This window comes from Vanellus vanellus (genome assembly GCF_965231255.1).
Source record: "Vanellus vanellus genome assembly, chromosome: 18".
Taxonomy (NCBI): domain Eukaryota; kingdom Metazoa; phylum Chordata; class Aves; order Charadriiformes; family Charadriidae; genus Vanellus; species Vanellus vanellus.
In genome coordinates this window covers 10724523-10741093 of record NC_138923.1, presented here as the reverse complement: position 1 = coordinate 10741093, position 16571 = coordinate 10724523, and the positions used below count along the sequence as shown (strand labels likewise).

General features: G+C 35.5%; 1 protein-coding gene across 1 annotated transcript in view; it reads right to left on the bottom strand.

The window, feature by feature from the left end:
* The window catches only part of CNTRL (centriolin), a 34954-nt gene that overhangs the window by 6797 nt on the left and 11586 nt on the right, over nt 1-16571 (bottom strand). Inside the window, exons 11-32 of the mRNA XM_082492458.1 lie at nt 16055-16231; nt 14905-15039; nt 13340-13485; nt 12677-12857; nt 11542-11721; nt 11060-11239; nt 10370-10486; nt 9800-9944; nt 8858-8997; nt 8188-8374; nt 7608-7921; nt 7061-7269; nt 6671-6863; nt 6162-6292; nt 5891-6031; nt 5644-5770; nt 4999-5163; nt 4074-4233; nt 3232-3347; nt 1969-2186; nt 1398-1555; nt 70-143 (exon numbers count right to left, since the gene is read on the bottom strand). Coding sequence (XP_082348584.1) covers nt 70-143; nt 1398-1555; nt 1969-2186; nt 3232-3347; nt 4074-4233; nt 4999-5163; nt 5644-5770; nt 5891-6031; nt 6162-6292; nt 6671-6863; nt 7061-7269; nt 7608-7921; nt 8188-8374; nt 8858-8997; nt 9800-9944; nt 10370-10486; nt 11060-11239; nt 11542-11721; nt 12677-12857; nt 13340-13485; nt 14905-15039; nt 16055-16231 — 3594 coding nt within the window. The remainder of the gene's footprint in view (nt 1-69; nt 144-1397; nt 1556-1968; nt 2187-3231; nt 3348-4073; nt 4234-4998; nt 5164-5643; nt 5771-5890; nt 6032-6161; nt 6293-6670; nt 6864-7060; nt 7270-7607; nt 7922-8187; nt 8375-8857; nt 8998-9799; nt 9945-10369; nt 10487-11059; nt 11240-11541; nt 11722-12676; nt 12858-13339; nt 13486-14904; nt 15040-16054; nt 16232-16571) is intronic.

Below are 16571 nucleotides of genomic sequence, written 5' to 3'. Positions count from 1 at the left end.
AACTGTTGTGATAAACGACACCCCAACAATCTACTCACTACGTGAAGAATGTATTTCACCAAGACTAACCTGTTCTACCAGTTGAAGCTGTTGCTTGGAGTCCTTTAATTCTTCTTTCAGTGTTTCTAGTTCTTCTTTTTTTTCTAGAAAAATATTTGGTGACAGATTTTCAGTCAGCAATTTGAAATATCTATACAAATAAGTTATTTATTTTCATAAATTAAAGTAATCAATAGAAAAACACTTTCCAAAATTTCCATCTTTTCAACATGTTAAATACCTTCTGCCCGTCGATACTTGAGCATGTTGGATATTTGATATCACTCAGGACTGTTACAGTGTGTCTTTTAAAAAAATTACTCTTAAAATATATATAAATATAATATATATATTATAAATATAATATATATAATATATAAAAACATAAATAATATAAAATAATAATATAATATAATCCAATATATATTAATATATATAATATATAATATATAATATATTTTTATATATTAATATATATTAATATAGTATAATATATTTAATATATAAATTTATAAAATAATATATTTTTATATATATATAAATATATATAATTTATATTTTTATATATATTTATATATATTTATATATAATATATAAATTTATAAATTTATAAAATAATATATATTTATATATATAAGTATATATAATTTATTTTTTATATATATTTATTTTTATATTTATTTATATATATATTATATATAAATATATATATAAAAACATATAAATATAAATTTATAAAATAATATATTTTTATATATATAAGTATATATAATTTATATTTTATATATATTTATTTTTATATTTATTTATATATATTTATATATATTTTTATATATATTTATATATAATATATATAAATTTATAAAATAATATATTTTATATATAAATATATAATTTATATTTATATATATTTTTATATTTATTTATATATATATTTATATATATTTATATATATTTATATATAATATATATAAATTTATAAATTTATAAAATAATATATTTTTATATATATAAGTATATATAATTTATATTTTATATATATTTATTTTTATATTTATTTATATATATATTTATATATAATATATATAAATTCATAAAATAATATATTTTTATATATAAATATATAATTTATATTTATATATATTTTTATATTTATTTTTATATATATTTATATATATTTATATATATTTATATATAATATATATAAATTTATAAATTTATAAAATAATATATTTAATATATAAAATAATATAAAAATATATATAATAAATATAATATATATAAAAATAATATATATTTTACTCTTAAAATATATAAATATATATAAAATAAGTTTAAAACCAAAAATTGATCTTTACCTTGAAGATCCTTCTGTACAACAATAATGTCTCCATTCAGTGATTTTTTTTGTTTGTTCAGTAGATGTACCTCCTGCTGCAGGTTTTTAACATCCAATTCCATTTGTTCTATATTGGACAATGCAGTTCTGCTGCTACCTTCAGTAGCAGTTAAGTCTCTGTAAAATGTGAATACATATTTTTGGTTTGTTAGAACTACTTGGCAAGGACTCTAAAAAACAGCTGCATTTCAGTAAAAAACGTCTCAGCTCAAGGGGATGCTACCTCATAGTCACGAGAGCAAGACAGCTGTCCTGTGCCAAGACTTAACATTTTGCTTTTCATAACATTTTTCATTGCATTGCCATGATATAACAAATGCTGATGCATTCATCAGCTTCATTGCAGAATATTTTCTGTAAGTCTGCTGTAGACATGCTTACAATAAAACCTCTACAGGATATAAGAAATAGCATATTCTGTATAATGGGGCATCTCAAAGTTATAGCTGTATTTTTAATTATGATAAACAGACATTCAAGGCACTTCCAATCATTTCTGATATTTGTGCGGGGGGGTGTCTTCCTCCCACCTTCTGGTTTGTGACAATTTCTTTTCCAAACTCTGACAGTCATCTTCAAGCTTTTCCTTTTCTTTATTCAAAGACTCAATATTACTTTGCAGAGTGCGCATTTGAGAAACCAGATGTTCATTTTCCTGACGGTCTTTCTTGAGTAGTTGTTCCTGCCAATCTACTTCCCCTTGCTGACACTGACATAATCTCTGAATATTCTCCAATTTTAACTTCTCCTGCAAAAGAAGGCATTGTGAACAACACATTCACACGGTCAAGGAGTAGAACAAGTTATTAACATCTTTAGCTGCAGCAGTTTAACAACTTTTCATTCAGAGATTACATGCAGGCACGAGTACCCTCTACAACTACTGCGCTCTAACAGGGATAACCGCTTCAAGTGCCAGATTAATTTGAGCAAGTTTATGATGAATATGAGCATGAGGACTGGAAGATAGCAGTGCAGTTCTTTGTTCCTTTGTAGTTTAACCACCATTTTTCCCCCCATCCGTATGAGTAACACATCCCTTCATCACAGGCATTCTGAGAACGACCACTTCAAGGGCTGCAAGATGCTCAGGTAACATAGAACGGTGACCGCTTTAAACGTGGTAACAGAAAGGTACCAAGCACATTAACCAGTCTCTTCTTTTCCCTGTCCTTCACAGAAGGAGTACAGACAGAAGAGGTAAAGTCTTTTAAAAATAAGCAGCAGGTAATATCTGCTTATAAATGCTGTCTTTGCAAAAATGTTAGGTTCTCTGGAATTGCACAACTGAGTAAAGGAAGGCTATCTCAGACTCTGACCCAACAATCCTGCCGCTACTGTGAGACTTCCAAAGGGATGCCACTGATCCCTCTGCCCGCTGGTAGCAAAGTTGAATGTCTGTCTTTATCAGTCAAAAAGAGAAGAGATTAGCTGAGCTAAAATACCTTTTCAATGGTAGAGAAGATCATTCAGATGAGTTAGTAATGCAAGTGACAACACAGACAGAATCCAGGTAAGACGACTCTGGAAGCTAATACCAACGAAACAGTATTCATCATTCCACAGCCACAGAAGAGCATTCTGTCTTTTTACCCTCTCTCCATCATATTCCCAAAAGAATCTCCTTATTTTAAAGGGCCTAAGCAGATCTAAGACTTTTCTGTGATAAGCTGAAATCAGACTAGAAACTGATTGATTTAGAAGAACAGTTACCCAGATCTTAACAGAACCGCAGAATATATAAGAATAGTTCTTCTTCCAGTTACTATATTAGCTACAGAAGAAGTACTTACTTCTAGAATCGCAGCCTGAATCTTTTCTAGCTCATTGACCTTTTGGTCATGTTGTAGTTTCAAACCTTTAAGTTCATTATTTTCAAGCTCCAGCATTTCCAGAACATGTTTCAGTTCTAATAAGATGAAAGAAACCAGAGGTTATTACCAGCACATTAAATGCACCTATTTGCAAAAAAAGGCACCAAGGAAAAATTAAAAGACACTGTACTGATATCATCCCTGTAAAACTCTTCACGTTTTCAACTGCCATGTCAGATGCACCAGGTATTTTATCTGATACTGTTCTACCAGCAAGTTGCAGGTCCCTAGGTCTCCTGCTCTTCCTACTCCCTAGGGCGTTAGTGTGGGACAGAGTATCTGAGTGATAAACAATAAAATAAAATATTTCAGAAGTACAACAGTTGCAAACTGCTGCTGCTTACACTTCCCATGATCTGACAGCATGTAACTGCTTGGGAGGAGATTCTGCCATTTCTCCACACGTCCTGGTGTTTAATTCTTCTTCTGTGAATGTGGCACAATGAATGCCTCCTAACCACACAGTGCTCGAGCGTGAACTTCACTGATCGGTCCCGACAGCAGATTTGTTTACATTTCTCTCTGGCATGAACATCTCCCGTCCCAAACACAAAGCAGCACAAAGCACTGCCTCAACTTATGCAGAGGGTATCTAGTCAGCTCTGTATAAACTATGAGAATTACAGGGAACTCCTTCTCTGCAGTTGTTCACAATACTTAAAAAGGAGTGAGGAACAGAAGACTGCAGCAATGTACAACTAAGAGCTCAAAGTATCTTTTCAATCCGCACAAAATACCATCTAGTAAAGCCAGGGACATACCTATTTTATGCCTGGTAATTTGCCCAAGTATTCCTTGAAGATTTTCTTCCTCTTTTCCAATATCCTTCTTTATGATCAAAAGCTGTGCTCTTTTATCATTAATCTGCACATCCAGTTCTTTCCTCTCCACATCAAGCTCTTCCAGAAGTAGTTTTATTTCCTGTGGAAATATATCAGTGTTACAAGGAATGCCATTATTTGCCATTTTAAATAAAGTTTTGCTTTAAATAGAAGTTCTAAATATTTATAAAAGTCCATCACCAATATTCTGGTCAATTTAATTCCAGAGTTTATAGCTACAGTTAATAGTGTAATCAAACAAAAAATAGGGAATATTTAGGTTAAAGTCTTGCTTGTTGACAATTTGAAGCAGTAATCTTGCAAAGATTTTGATCTAGAAGTCTGATCAGAACACCCTCATTAAATGAACAACAGGTAGGCCTTAAAACAGGAAGTCAGACGAAAAGCCCCCCCCCAAATGTAATTAAACCTGGATACTTTGTTTTTGTTTCAGAAAGAAGCACAGAATCCTTTCCAAGTAAATGGGGATGGAGACAGCTGACTAACCTATTTTGCTGTGTTTTACGCACACTGATCAGACTTATTTGCTTTAGAAGCTGCTTGTTTCAGCAAGAGTAAATCATTCACAGACTTCTATTTAATATAATTTATTTCTCAAGGGACCAGTTCTGTATTAGTGGAACTAGGGAGTTCTACTTATTTGTGCATCTGGACCAAGCTCTTAGCTACACAAAACTTGCTTGCTCTATTTTTTCAGTGGGTTTTGGGATGTTGTAGAAAGCAAAACTCATTTTGTGGAAACTTTATGGGATGTTTTTGATACTTCTATAAAGAATAGTCCTTCAGAGATATAATGTTGTCCTTCATAGGTATAATGAATCAAAAACTCATTTAGAAAAGTTACTCTTATTTGGTGTAGTTTTTCATTTGCTTCATTCTCTCCATCTCGAAGAGCTTCTTTGAGGTCACCTTTCTTTTGAGAAATGCAGCCTTGAAGGACACGGAGCTCTTCTCTTCTTTGATTTGACTGTTGCTCCAGAAACAAGAGCTCTTGTTGCTGAGCAGTAATCTACAATGTAGAAGTTTAACAGAAGAGGCATCTGAAGGCTTTTATTTTTGTAGCTACACACGTGCACAAGAACAAGTGCAGTATGGTGTTCCCCACCAGAGATTTATTTGAATTGCCTAACACAAGCATCAGAGCAATGAGCTTCATTTGCTGAACCTGTGCAATACAGCCAGTACTAAAGACTAAGTTCTGATCTGAACAGCGCAGTCCGGTACCTCAGACAGTCAAGTCTCTCATGCTGAAAAGCAGTAAGAATTGTCATAGAGAATGCAGTAACATTTATTACGCAGAAACACCAGCAAGATTAGGATCGTGCTTATTATGAGACAGAACAAAGAGAATTCAAATTACCAACATTAAAATAAACTTAAGAATGACATTCTTCAGACAAGGCAGTTCAGAACTTAAGACTCTTCTCAGCTTTCAGTTACCTCAAAAACAACAACATTGATAGTTCAGACTTAGTAAGATAAGCCTTACCTGATCTTTTAATCTTTCCAGTTCAGTTTTCTTGCCTTGAAGAAGGTTTTCTGCTTCTCTAAGGATTTGGAGGTGATGTTCTTCATTACCTTCTGCAACTTTAATATCTCCTTGAAGCTTCTGAAGACTGACAGGGAGAACAAAAACATGGGTCAGAAGAAACAAGAATACCTTAGGCAGTAACTTCTTGGAGGAGGGACTTCTTTATTTTCTCTAATACAGTTTATGGTAAATTAAAAACACTGACCTTTCAGTTAGCATTTCTATCTTCTGGTTTAACGACTGGAACTCGGTGTCTCTTGCAGCCACCATTTTGTTGATTTCCTTCAAAATACTTTCTTGCTCCCTCTTATGCTGTTCTAAATCCCTTGTATCTGCCTGTAATAACCTAAAGAAGCATTTTTGCCTTACATATTAACATTTTAACAGCTATCCCTCTCCAAAAGCACCATCTTGATATTTCAAGAAATCTTGTTCTTCTCATCCTCATTTGATACAAATTCACAAGAACAGTGTACCTTAATTGCTGATCTGCTTTCACCAGCTTAATGGCCATTTCCTGAGCCCTTCGCTCTAGCTCCTTTGCCTCAGTTTCAGTACGGGACAAATGCTGTTTGGCACGATTGTACTTTTGAATAGTGTCTTTAGTCTAGAGCAAAAATTGAGTATTATTGAGACAATACATTCCCATCTTATGCTTTCCACATCCATAACCTGCAGTTTAGCTGTCTAAAGATGACCTCCTCCTAGCTTGAATATTCCACCAGCGCTTTGTCCCTTTGTACACCATGAAGCAGAACCTTTTCTCCTCTTTTGTCCAGAGCAGAAAAGCTTCCTCTGCTTTGTTAAGGACTGAAACATTTAGCACAGGTTATCCCATGACTTATTTTCAAATAGAAACATTTTAAGAGGTTGCAGGTTATCCAAGTCAAAATAAACTGCTTAGACAAACAAAAATTCTCTGCTTAAAACAATCTTAACGCAACACACAAATCCTTCTGCAGTTAAGAGTTATGGCTTTACTTACTTTCCCCCGTGTGCTCTCAAGTTCCACTTCAGCTTCTGAAAGTAGCCTATCTGCCTCTCTAAGCTCTGCTCGTCGTTTCAGAAGAGTCTTCTCTATACATTCAATTTCATCTGTGATATCTTCATGATGTTTAAGAGACTTTTCTAACTGCATTTCTGCAATAAGGTTGTCAGTGTACCCTTCAATAAAGTCCCTGAAAGATCAGGAAGACAGACATGGAATTAAAATACAAAATGCCAGAGGCCCCAAGCCTCTTGAAGTTCTAGTCATTACACATACCATACAGACAAAAACATTAACTGTAAACGAGTCAAAATTTACTTTTATTGGAAAAAAGTTTAGGTATTTTCACACGCTTACTTTAAATGCATTCTAGTGCAATATTCTTACTTGCGTTTGTTATATTTTTGAGCTGCTCTTCGTAGCTCTGCTACTTCATGTTCCAGCTCTTCTCTTTCATGCAGAAGTTCCTCAATGTTTTGATGCAATTTTTCCACCTCTTTTTTCCATTTATGCTCAGCTGCCTCTGACCATTTATCTTTGTATTTCTGAGACTTTAAATAATACACAGTGTCTTCTAGCCTTGAGACTTCACTCTCCTACATACATGAAATAGAACAACAAAATCAAGACCTATTTTCTACTTCAGTCCCGCTGAGACATAGGAGCAGCTACAGATAACAAAGACTGGACTATTAGCACTGAAGACAGAGCATTCTTATCAGCAAGCTCTCGTAGATCCAGAACTTTCCTAGCAGAGACTTTTTTTTTTTTTAAATGAAACAAAACACTGGATTAATCTAATGTGTGAAAGTGAGGCTATGGCACCTTTTTTTTTTTTTGTTTTTTGAGAAAACGTATGTTAAAAGATGCTCCTCATACATTCCTAAGTCAGTTGCCTATGGTTAAACCTGCAGCTTACAGCGCTGTCTCTTACCAAATCATGATGTTCAGGCACGTTGCAGTGAAGCACTCCAACAGGAATGAGTGGGATGGTGAAGTTTGGAGGAAGAGGGCCATAAACAACTGGGGCTCCCACAGGAGGTGGGCCGTAGATGACAGATCCAGGAGCAACTGAACCTCCACTTGCTGATGCAGGAGGAGGAGGGCCATAGACCACAGTGCCCTGAGGTACAGGGGCACCATCTGGAAGGACTGTGTAAATAACTGTACCAGGAGGTGGGACAAAAGGAGGGTCTTTGGGTACACAAGTGTCTTCATTTCTTTCAGTATCTTCTTTTGCTCTTCTATCTTTACCAGAAGAAATAAAGAAAAATAAAGTTATTTTTAATTACTTTTTCAGTAAAAGATATTCTTCAAACGCACATTTTAAAGTAACACACACTTTATGTAATGTACAAAAATCTAATAAACACTTCTTAAACTGAATAATGAGTTCAACAGTAATAAACACGTGTAATTCATTCACACACCTAAAAAAAAAATTCACTGTGACCGCTAAGCAAGTCCATCTTTAGTATGCTCCTAAACATTCCGAGACCATGAGACTGACTTACCTTTACCAGAATTTGTTTTGTACAACCTATTTCTGACTGGTGAGTAAACCCAACGACCTCCTTGACTGGGCAAGTCTTCCTTCCTGCACTGCCTGTCCTGACCACACCCTTTTCTGGGTGGGAATGTGCCAGAACACAGTAAACAAACTCCAGAATCCTTTGTGCTGTGGGAAGCAGGAGTTGAAGCCTAAAGAAAAAAAGAATACGTGTTAATCTAGAAATAATAAATCGTGTAAAATAAATTATTTGTTGTAGACATTCTAAAGCACCCATTTTTCAAGAATAGGCTATTCGTGCCCTGCTTCCTCTCACTTCAAAGCATGATGCTGCTTTAAGGAGAACACTAAATATATTTTAACAGTATTTCTCTTAAATTCAGAGAAATACTGTTTTCCAAGAAGTGTTTGTCTGTAATGTCCCCTTTTAAACCTTAACCTAATGAATTTACAGTACTGCATTTTGAACAGTTGTCTACAAATTTTATGTATACTAGATTCCTATTACTACACATTAACAAGCTTTATCGAGGAACATTTGTGTACGTGTTGTTTCAGTATTTCTCTTATATGCCAGCCAACATTTTTTCTTAGGTTCCTCACAACCTAGCAAGTTTATAATGGTCTTTCCCATATCAAATTGCTTTCCAAGTAATAGGAATTTTATTCCTGACCTGTGATGATGGCACATAATACCAGTAACCCCTTCTTTTCAATGGATCCGCTATACTGGTGATGTAATCATTCTGGTATGAAAGCACATTTTTGAGTGCCGCAATTTCGTCTTCTAAGTTGTGAATTTCATCTTTGTTACCTGTAAATTAATCACAGTTTTATAGGTATATAAGGCAAATAATAGTCATAAATTCTGCATTAAGCTTTAATTAAAAGTAACAGTTTAAAGCTTTTCCCTCACTGTTATCCTGTTAATCTGAAACAATATTTAAAAAATAATTGCCAGGAGAAACAAACTAACTGTTATTATATCGTGATACAAATATACACTGGCCCTTGCAAGTTTGTCATTTTAAGATTGTAGAAATACAAGTTCATATACAGGTAACTGATGTTCATTCTTCCTTATATATAGATCACTGACAATGTTCTAGAGCAGTATAAACAATTCATAACACAATTAGTGTTTTCCAAACAGTTGTAAAAAGTGTTGTTAATACAACCTAATGAAAACAAATGCACTATCATTCTGATTTTCAAACTGAGGCAGAACTTAACTAAATTTCTAATGGTCACACGGCATGTCAACTGGCAAAGCTGAAAAGGAAGTGCCAGTGCCTTCGCTGGTCCTTAACCATCCATTTCCTCCATTCTTCATATCTGAAGGAGAGATCTGTACACCTCACATAACTGCACTCTGTCTTGCTGTTTGCTGCATGTGCATATATACAGAGAATCCACTGAAGCGCTGTGATTTAAGGACTGAATGTATCCTGTATAGGAACCGTACAGGAAGGTATCCCAAACAGCTTATTCTCCTAGAATAAACTTCCAGAGCTGTGAACAGCTTCTCAGATCAAACAGCGAGAAATATAAAAAATAAAGTGAAGCCTTCTGCATCCATGCTTATCTGCAAGAAATGGAGAGAAAAGCAAGATTACCTGTCCCAATGTTGTCCAACAACCATCTTAAACGGTCAATTTCTGCTTTTTGTTGTTCCATAACTTCATTTAATTTATCAATTTCAAACTTCTGAGCACTTGATGCAACAGTCTTCTCACCAGCTTTCTCCATTTCATGCTGAAACTATTTAAAATGTAACTTTAAATCAAAGCAAAGCACTTTCAGTTTAAATTAGACTGTGCTGTAACTTTTTCAACAATGCTAATCCATGCCTACGAAAATGGTCATTCAGCAAAGCACACATACCATTTTAATACAATAAAATTGTTCTTCCCATCCCCTCATATGGCTGAGGCTTACAGACATAGCCTACATAAAGGCATTTAAGTGAACAGGTGATAGCTTTCCTTAAAAGTCAGCTATTCTAGTCAGTGAGGTTTTCATTTTGTTCTTTGGCATATGTCAGGGGAGGGAAGAGCATTGTGAAAACCTGAGGAAAAAAGGTGGGGCAGACACCTCTGAATATGGCATTTTCAGAAACTCATTCAACCAGTATATCTAAGTATTTTATCCTCATATAATACAGAGCAAACAGATCTGCAACCTACTTGTTCTTCCTTCTCTTTGAGGAGTTGTTGTAACAATTCTATTTCTGCTTCTGCTCTGGCAAGATCCCGAGCTGCACGAGCTGCCTCAGCACAGAACTCTTCAGCTTCCTCAATCTCCTAAAATTGACATTTTAGTTTGAGCTTTAGTTTGCAAGAGTACTTCACAAACGTGCAGACATCTCATGCAGCTTTGTGAAAAGCTGACTAATAAGAAGCATCAGCACTTGTCTGTTCTGGAATTCCAGAAACTGGGAAAGTTCATGTAAAATAACATTTCTCGTTTAACTTTACAGTATTTCTATACAGGAGATGTTAGTTTGTAGCCAAAAATTATTCCCGTTTTAAAACATTGAAGTGCAAGAACAAATGTCCATAGTCCCTTCTTATGCTTTTCTATCTTACATAACAATGCAGTATTGTTTGACTTCCAGTTAATAAGAGATTAACCTTGCCTCTCCCTCACCTTCTAACACACAGCAAGAACGCCTGTCCACAGCTGAATTTACTCAGGCATTCACCTATTGTATTTCAAGATGAGACTCTCTCCAAAGCAAGAGCTCCTGTGCAGTAGGACAAGTCAGAATAAAGCTTTGAAGCTGAATTTAAAAGATGTCACCAGGACTGCTCCCATTATGATGGCATTAGAAAACACTACTTACATACAAGCAATAATTGTCTATGTTGATTTACCTCAGCTCGCTCCTGATTAATTCTGAGAACAGTCCCATGAAGAGCCTTTAGCTGATTTTTAGCAATGGAGAGCTCTGTAGCTGCTAGTGTATCTGAAGTGATGATTGCTCTCTTTAATTCCTTCAGTTCTTTATCTAGACTGACAAATTGCATTTGTGCCCTGGCATCTTCTACTTTTTTCTGAAACCAGGAAAACAATAGGTTTTATAAGTTTTAAGTAAAAAGCAGCGCAGAAGAAAGGCTTTCTGTTGGTATGACTCCTTCCCCCCCCCCCCCCCCCTTTTGTATTGTATACGTAGAAGCAACAGAAAAAAAACTAAACAACAACCAATAAAATTTAAGGAAAAGAAAGATGTTATATTTAACCTCTGTGTTCCTTCCTGCTATTTGATCTATCTTAGAAAGCAAAATAATTCATAAGTTTTTGAATCTTCTTTTCAGGAAAAAACACAGTCCATGGACTCGTCCTTCCTCATTCCTACCCTTTTCTCTAAATCTTCCAGTTGAGCAAGAATAGTTTCTTTCTCTTCATCTGCCTCCTGGAGCTGTTGATCAGCAAGGCCCTGAATTTCTTCCATGCTCTTTATTTTTTCATGTAAATGTTGAATTTCATTCTCTAACTGGTGGACCTTGTTCTTATTCTGCCTGTTTTCAGCTTTAACCTATAGGAGAAATAAGTTAGAATGAGTAGCCAAAAAGATATTTTCTTCAACCAAAAGACACCCTATTTTAACGATTTAAAGAAACAACTTTTAGGGAAGTGCAGTTACCAGCATACCAGAAATGAAAGGAAAAAGAATTGCTTTGCCACTGTAACTATTACATTTTAAAAGTGCCTGAGTTATTTTGGTAGTGGTATGTATAGTGATTTTGAGGTGATTACTGGCTATATTTTTGTACCTGTAATTAAAATCTTTTCTGCCTCCAAGACATATCATTGAGCCTAAATTCATATTCACCAAATAATCAGGCAAAAATCATAAAGGCTATTAATAAAAAAATTCCAACTCTACTGTTACATAAACACCAAAAAGCAGGTCTCTCCTTGTATCATACAGCTAAAATTTGCTGTAAGATTGCTTGTGGAAATTTTAAGGTACATTAAACCCTTCTTCTACAAGTAACATGTTTGCAAATTTTATATAATAAAAGCCAACAAAAGGTTGCAGAGGCACACGTGTCCTGCCAAATACCCTATTTAACACTTATCAAAAGAAAGCAAGAACGGCTGATGTATTTCACTACTTTAACCAGGATTTCACAGTATGCACAGCATGGAAGCATTCAGAAGCTTTTGCCTGCTTACAGAGTTTCTTTATAATGAAAATTATTACATTATGTACATTTGTGCACAATAGGAAAATCAAAACTCTAATAACGATTAGTATTCCTGTTCTAATCACAACTAACAGCATCCTGCTCTGATGCAAGTTGTCAATATGCTTCTGACAAGTAAAAATATTCAATTTGGCTACCTTCAGTAAAATTATACTTCTCTGAAAGATGGAGGGTAGCAAAGCTACATCAAGAGTGAAACATCATCCTTCAGCTGCACGTTACATTTTTTAGACTAAGCCGAAATTGTCTTACTCTTGCTTTTGTTGTTTTGATACATGCCTGTCTATATTTCTCCTGTACTTCTTCCAGTTTTTCCTGCTGGGATACCATTTCCTCCTGCAATTGTCTCTGTCTAGCCCATGCTTTCTCTTTTTTCCTCTGAGCATCAGCAAGGATGTCATTAAATTCTTTCTGCAGATTTGCAAGGCTTTTCCCTAAAACATCAGCTGAATTCTGACATCTGAAAGAGAAACAATCCAGGTTCCAAGACAGAAAATAGTGATTTTTAATTGTGATACCAGATACTAAAAGAATGATGCCTAATACAATAGCGCAAGTTTAAGTCATCCAACATAAATGAACTCAGGTGCAGCACTGAACACATTAGACTGCACAGACAGACCTCCACCCTGGCTCTACTTATACCATCCTGGTCTTTGTTTATTACCATTGTTGATTACAATTCTTTGCTGCTGTGGACAAAGATGGGGGGGGAACCTTTTACCCTGTCCCTCGCAGTGAAACCCAAGGGGACTGCATATTCATAATACAGTGACTGAGCTCAGGTGATTTTCTCATAACCACCACAGGGTGCTGAAATTCATGTTTGAACTGCCCCGAGTTGGACTCGGTAGGATGCAGCAAAGGTACCTTGTTGCTCTCATGTACTTACCAATTTCACATGCACAAATTTAACACTGTGTGTACTTCTATTTTACTCACTCAATCTCTCCAACTCCTGTCTGAAGCTTCTGCTTGAGTTCATTTATACGAGCTAAGACTTCCTCAGGATGAACTAAGTTACCAACTGCATGGTTTAGCTGATTCTGAAGATCTTTAAGCTGTTGTTTCAGGAGATTATTGTCTCCCTAGAAAAAAAAAAGAAAGACAAAAAACCCCACCCCCACAACCATAAGCAAACAAACGCACATATGATAAAAGCTAGAATTTTTAATACCTAGATCTGTTTTGGGATTTTGGTTGTTAGTGGTGGGTTTTTTGGAGGTTGGGGGTTTTTTTCTTCTGTTTTTTAAATAGAGTTCAAACATTTTTCTCAGTGTGGCCTGAACCATTATCATCAAGAAAACAAAAACAACCCAAACAATCTTTGCCTTTCAGTTTCCTTTAAGCTGAAAAGTATTTAAATGCCAGTTCAAAAATGATCTTATCCTTTCCTTAAACTAAGGAAGTACTGTCTTTACATAAGCAAAGACCAGTGCCATACAGAAGCCTGTCACACTATCTATCCATAACAGACAATGGAACAATTGCAGACACTGTCCCAGCCACTAGACCAAGGAGTCACACTTGTCCCAGCCCCAATGGTCTTAAACTCTTCTCTTCACATTGGCAAGCTTCAGCAAAAATGATAGTGCTAGTATCTGGTAAGGATCTTTTACAAGCTCATCCTGAAGTGGTCAGGCAGTTGGACTAGATGTTTGTTGTAAGTCCCTTCCAAATGAACTATTCTATTGTGGTGGTCATTGTATCCTCTAAGGAGCATGTGATAGGAAAGAGAGAAAGAAGGACTGAACTCAGCCTTTCCACAATGAGGGAAACTGCTTTAATCACACAGCACTTCAAAACACGGCTGGCAAAGAAACTCCCTTCTCTCTCTCTTTTTTTTTTTTGTTTTGTTTTAAGATCTTGAACCCAGTGTATTACTCTTGCCTAGAGAAATCCTGTTGATCAAGCCTTTCAGCAGCTTTAGGAAGAGGAACACTCCAGTTCTAATCTCAGTTAAGATGAGGCACTGCTCTGTGACATTGTATAAAATAGAGGCGTTTCTGTACACCTATGCAGTTCATGAAATGCCTGTGAGTTCCAGGACCACAAGCTCTGTTGCCTATTGTACTTGAATGCTATTACTGTTTTGTGGAAATTCAGTAAGATTCCTCAGGATCACAACTCTAAACAGAGGGAATAAATTCTGCTTTAGGTATTGGATCAGTTTTTTCTTCCGCATCCGAATAGTTTTCTTATTGACATGTACTGGATGAAGCTTGTGGGAAATTAAGATACACATAACAATTTATCAGTCCCTCTGCAATATAACTGAGCAGCTCTGAAATTATTTCAAAGGTCAATCTAAATATCTAAAATAGACATAAGACTATGGTATAGGCTTTCTGGACAAGAAAATTGAAGTCAGGAAAAGTCATAAGCAGTACTGAACTTCAAAACAAGATTCATACAGAAACCTTTAAAATTCTTATCACTTCCCCCTTGGGACAGTGGGGAAACATACTGTGTATCAGGTAACTTTTTAACAGCAACAAGTACTTCACCTGCAATTGTTTGAACTGAGAAAGGAGCTTATAATTTTGTTGTTCCTTCTCTTCTGCTAGTTGTGCTTTGGTCAGGGCATTCTCTAACGCTTGCCTTTCTTTTTCAAGTTCTGCTTGCAGGGCTGACAGTTCCATCTACAAACATAGAAAGCCTTCAGATTAATATCCCCACTCCCAACCCCAACCTGTCACCCAAATACACAACAGCTGTGTTTCTTAAAACAACAACAATATGGCAACATCTCCAGAAAAAAAAAAAAACAACCCACAAATGACAACAAATAAGAAAACAACCCCAACCATCCCAAATTAACCCATTACCATGTATAGATAATAGGTGTATTTCCTAAAACATCATCATGACTAGTATTGTAAATCCTAATCTAGACCTAGCATAAGCATGTCCTACCCACCAGGTAACTGACAGATTTACATTTTATCAGGGTTCTACAGAGACATTCCAAGTTTTTCCTGAAACATCAAAACTAAAAGACTTGGAGGGGTTGGGGACAGAACACCAACTTTACTGTTTTGCATTTCCATTTCTGCCTGCAATCTGGAACGTGCAGTTGGAATAAGTCTTGCAAAAAAACCCCACCACTATGTTGATTTCTGATGAATGGAAATTGAACTTAGAAAGTAGTCATTATACATCATCATACACAAATCCAGATGAGAATCCCCAACAGTAAGATAAAATGGGACTGTACAAATTAAAGCACACATTGTTCTCCCCCAGCAGAAAACTAGTACTTTATAATATATTAAAAAAATTTTAAAAATTGCTATAAAATTCAATTTCTACCACAAAGAGCAAAGGCAGCCTTTGTCATTCATCTGCTACTTTACACAGGACTGCTTTAGTGTCATTTCTTCAATGTGTGTGCAGTTCTCTCTTTCCAAAAAGATCCAGACTATTATTTTCCCTTTAAATATGGTGAATATTCTCTACAAGGTCCCCAAATGATCTGTACCTTGCTTCAATGCAGTTATAAATCCTAGCAAACTGATACCACCTTCCATTTGGGGGCACCCCTAAACCAACAATTATTTGCAAGTCAACATTGGAGATGTGGTATGGAGGAGAATTTGGTTGTCCCTTGTCCCAGGGCGTACTATCCTTTTGGCAGCATAAGAGCTCTGTTCTTACCTGGCTAAGTTGTTTCAGTCTTTCCAACTCTTCTTTTTGCTGATTGGCTTCAGTGTCTCTGTCTCTTAGCTGGGCTTCCAGTTCAGCTTCATAGGCACTGATGTCCCCTTGTGCATCTCTAAGCGATTCATTTATTTTTTGCTGCTCTTGGAGTGCGCCTTCTAGCATTGTGATTTCCTGGAATTTTACATTAATTTTAGAAATATATACATGGGAGAGCCAGGATTTCTTAGAGTACATTGCCTCTCCTGTTACTCTGGAACTCATCATCAACATGGCAGCAGAAAGATCAAAATAACTAACCCTGATCACTAAATATTAAAACTTAAAGCTAGGTGGCACTACTACATTCAAGGGTCAGGTCAAGGATGCTGCTGTGACAGACTGACCAAAAATCTACACTCAAGTTAGAAAGGTGTAGCTTAAAGCAATACACTTTGCCCTGGTATTAAGGTTTACATAAAACTTACCAGGATACTAAGACAGCTCTCTAAGTAATTGGCTGATAGGACAGATG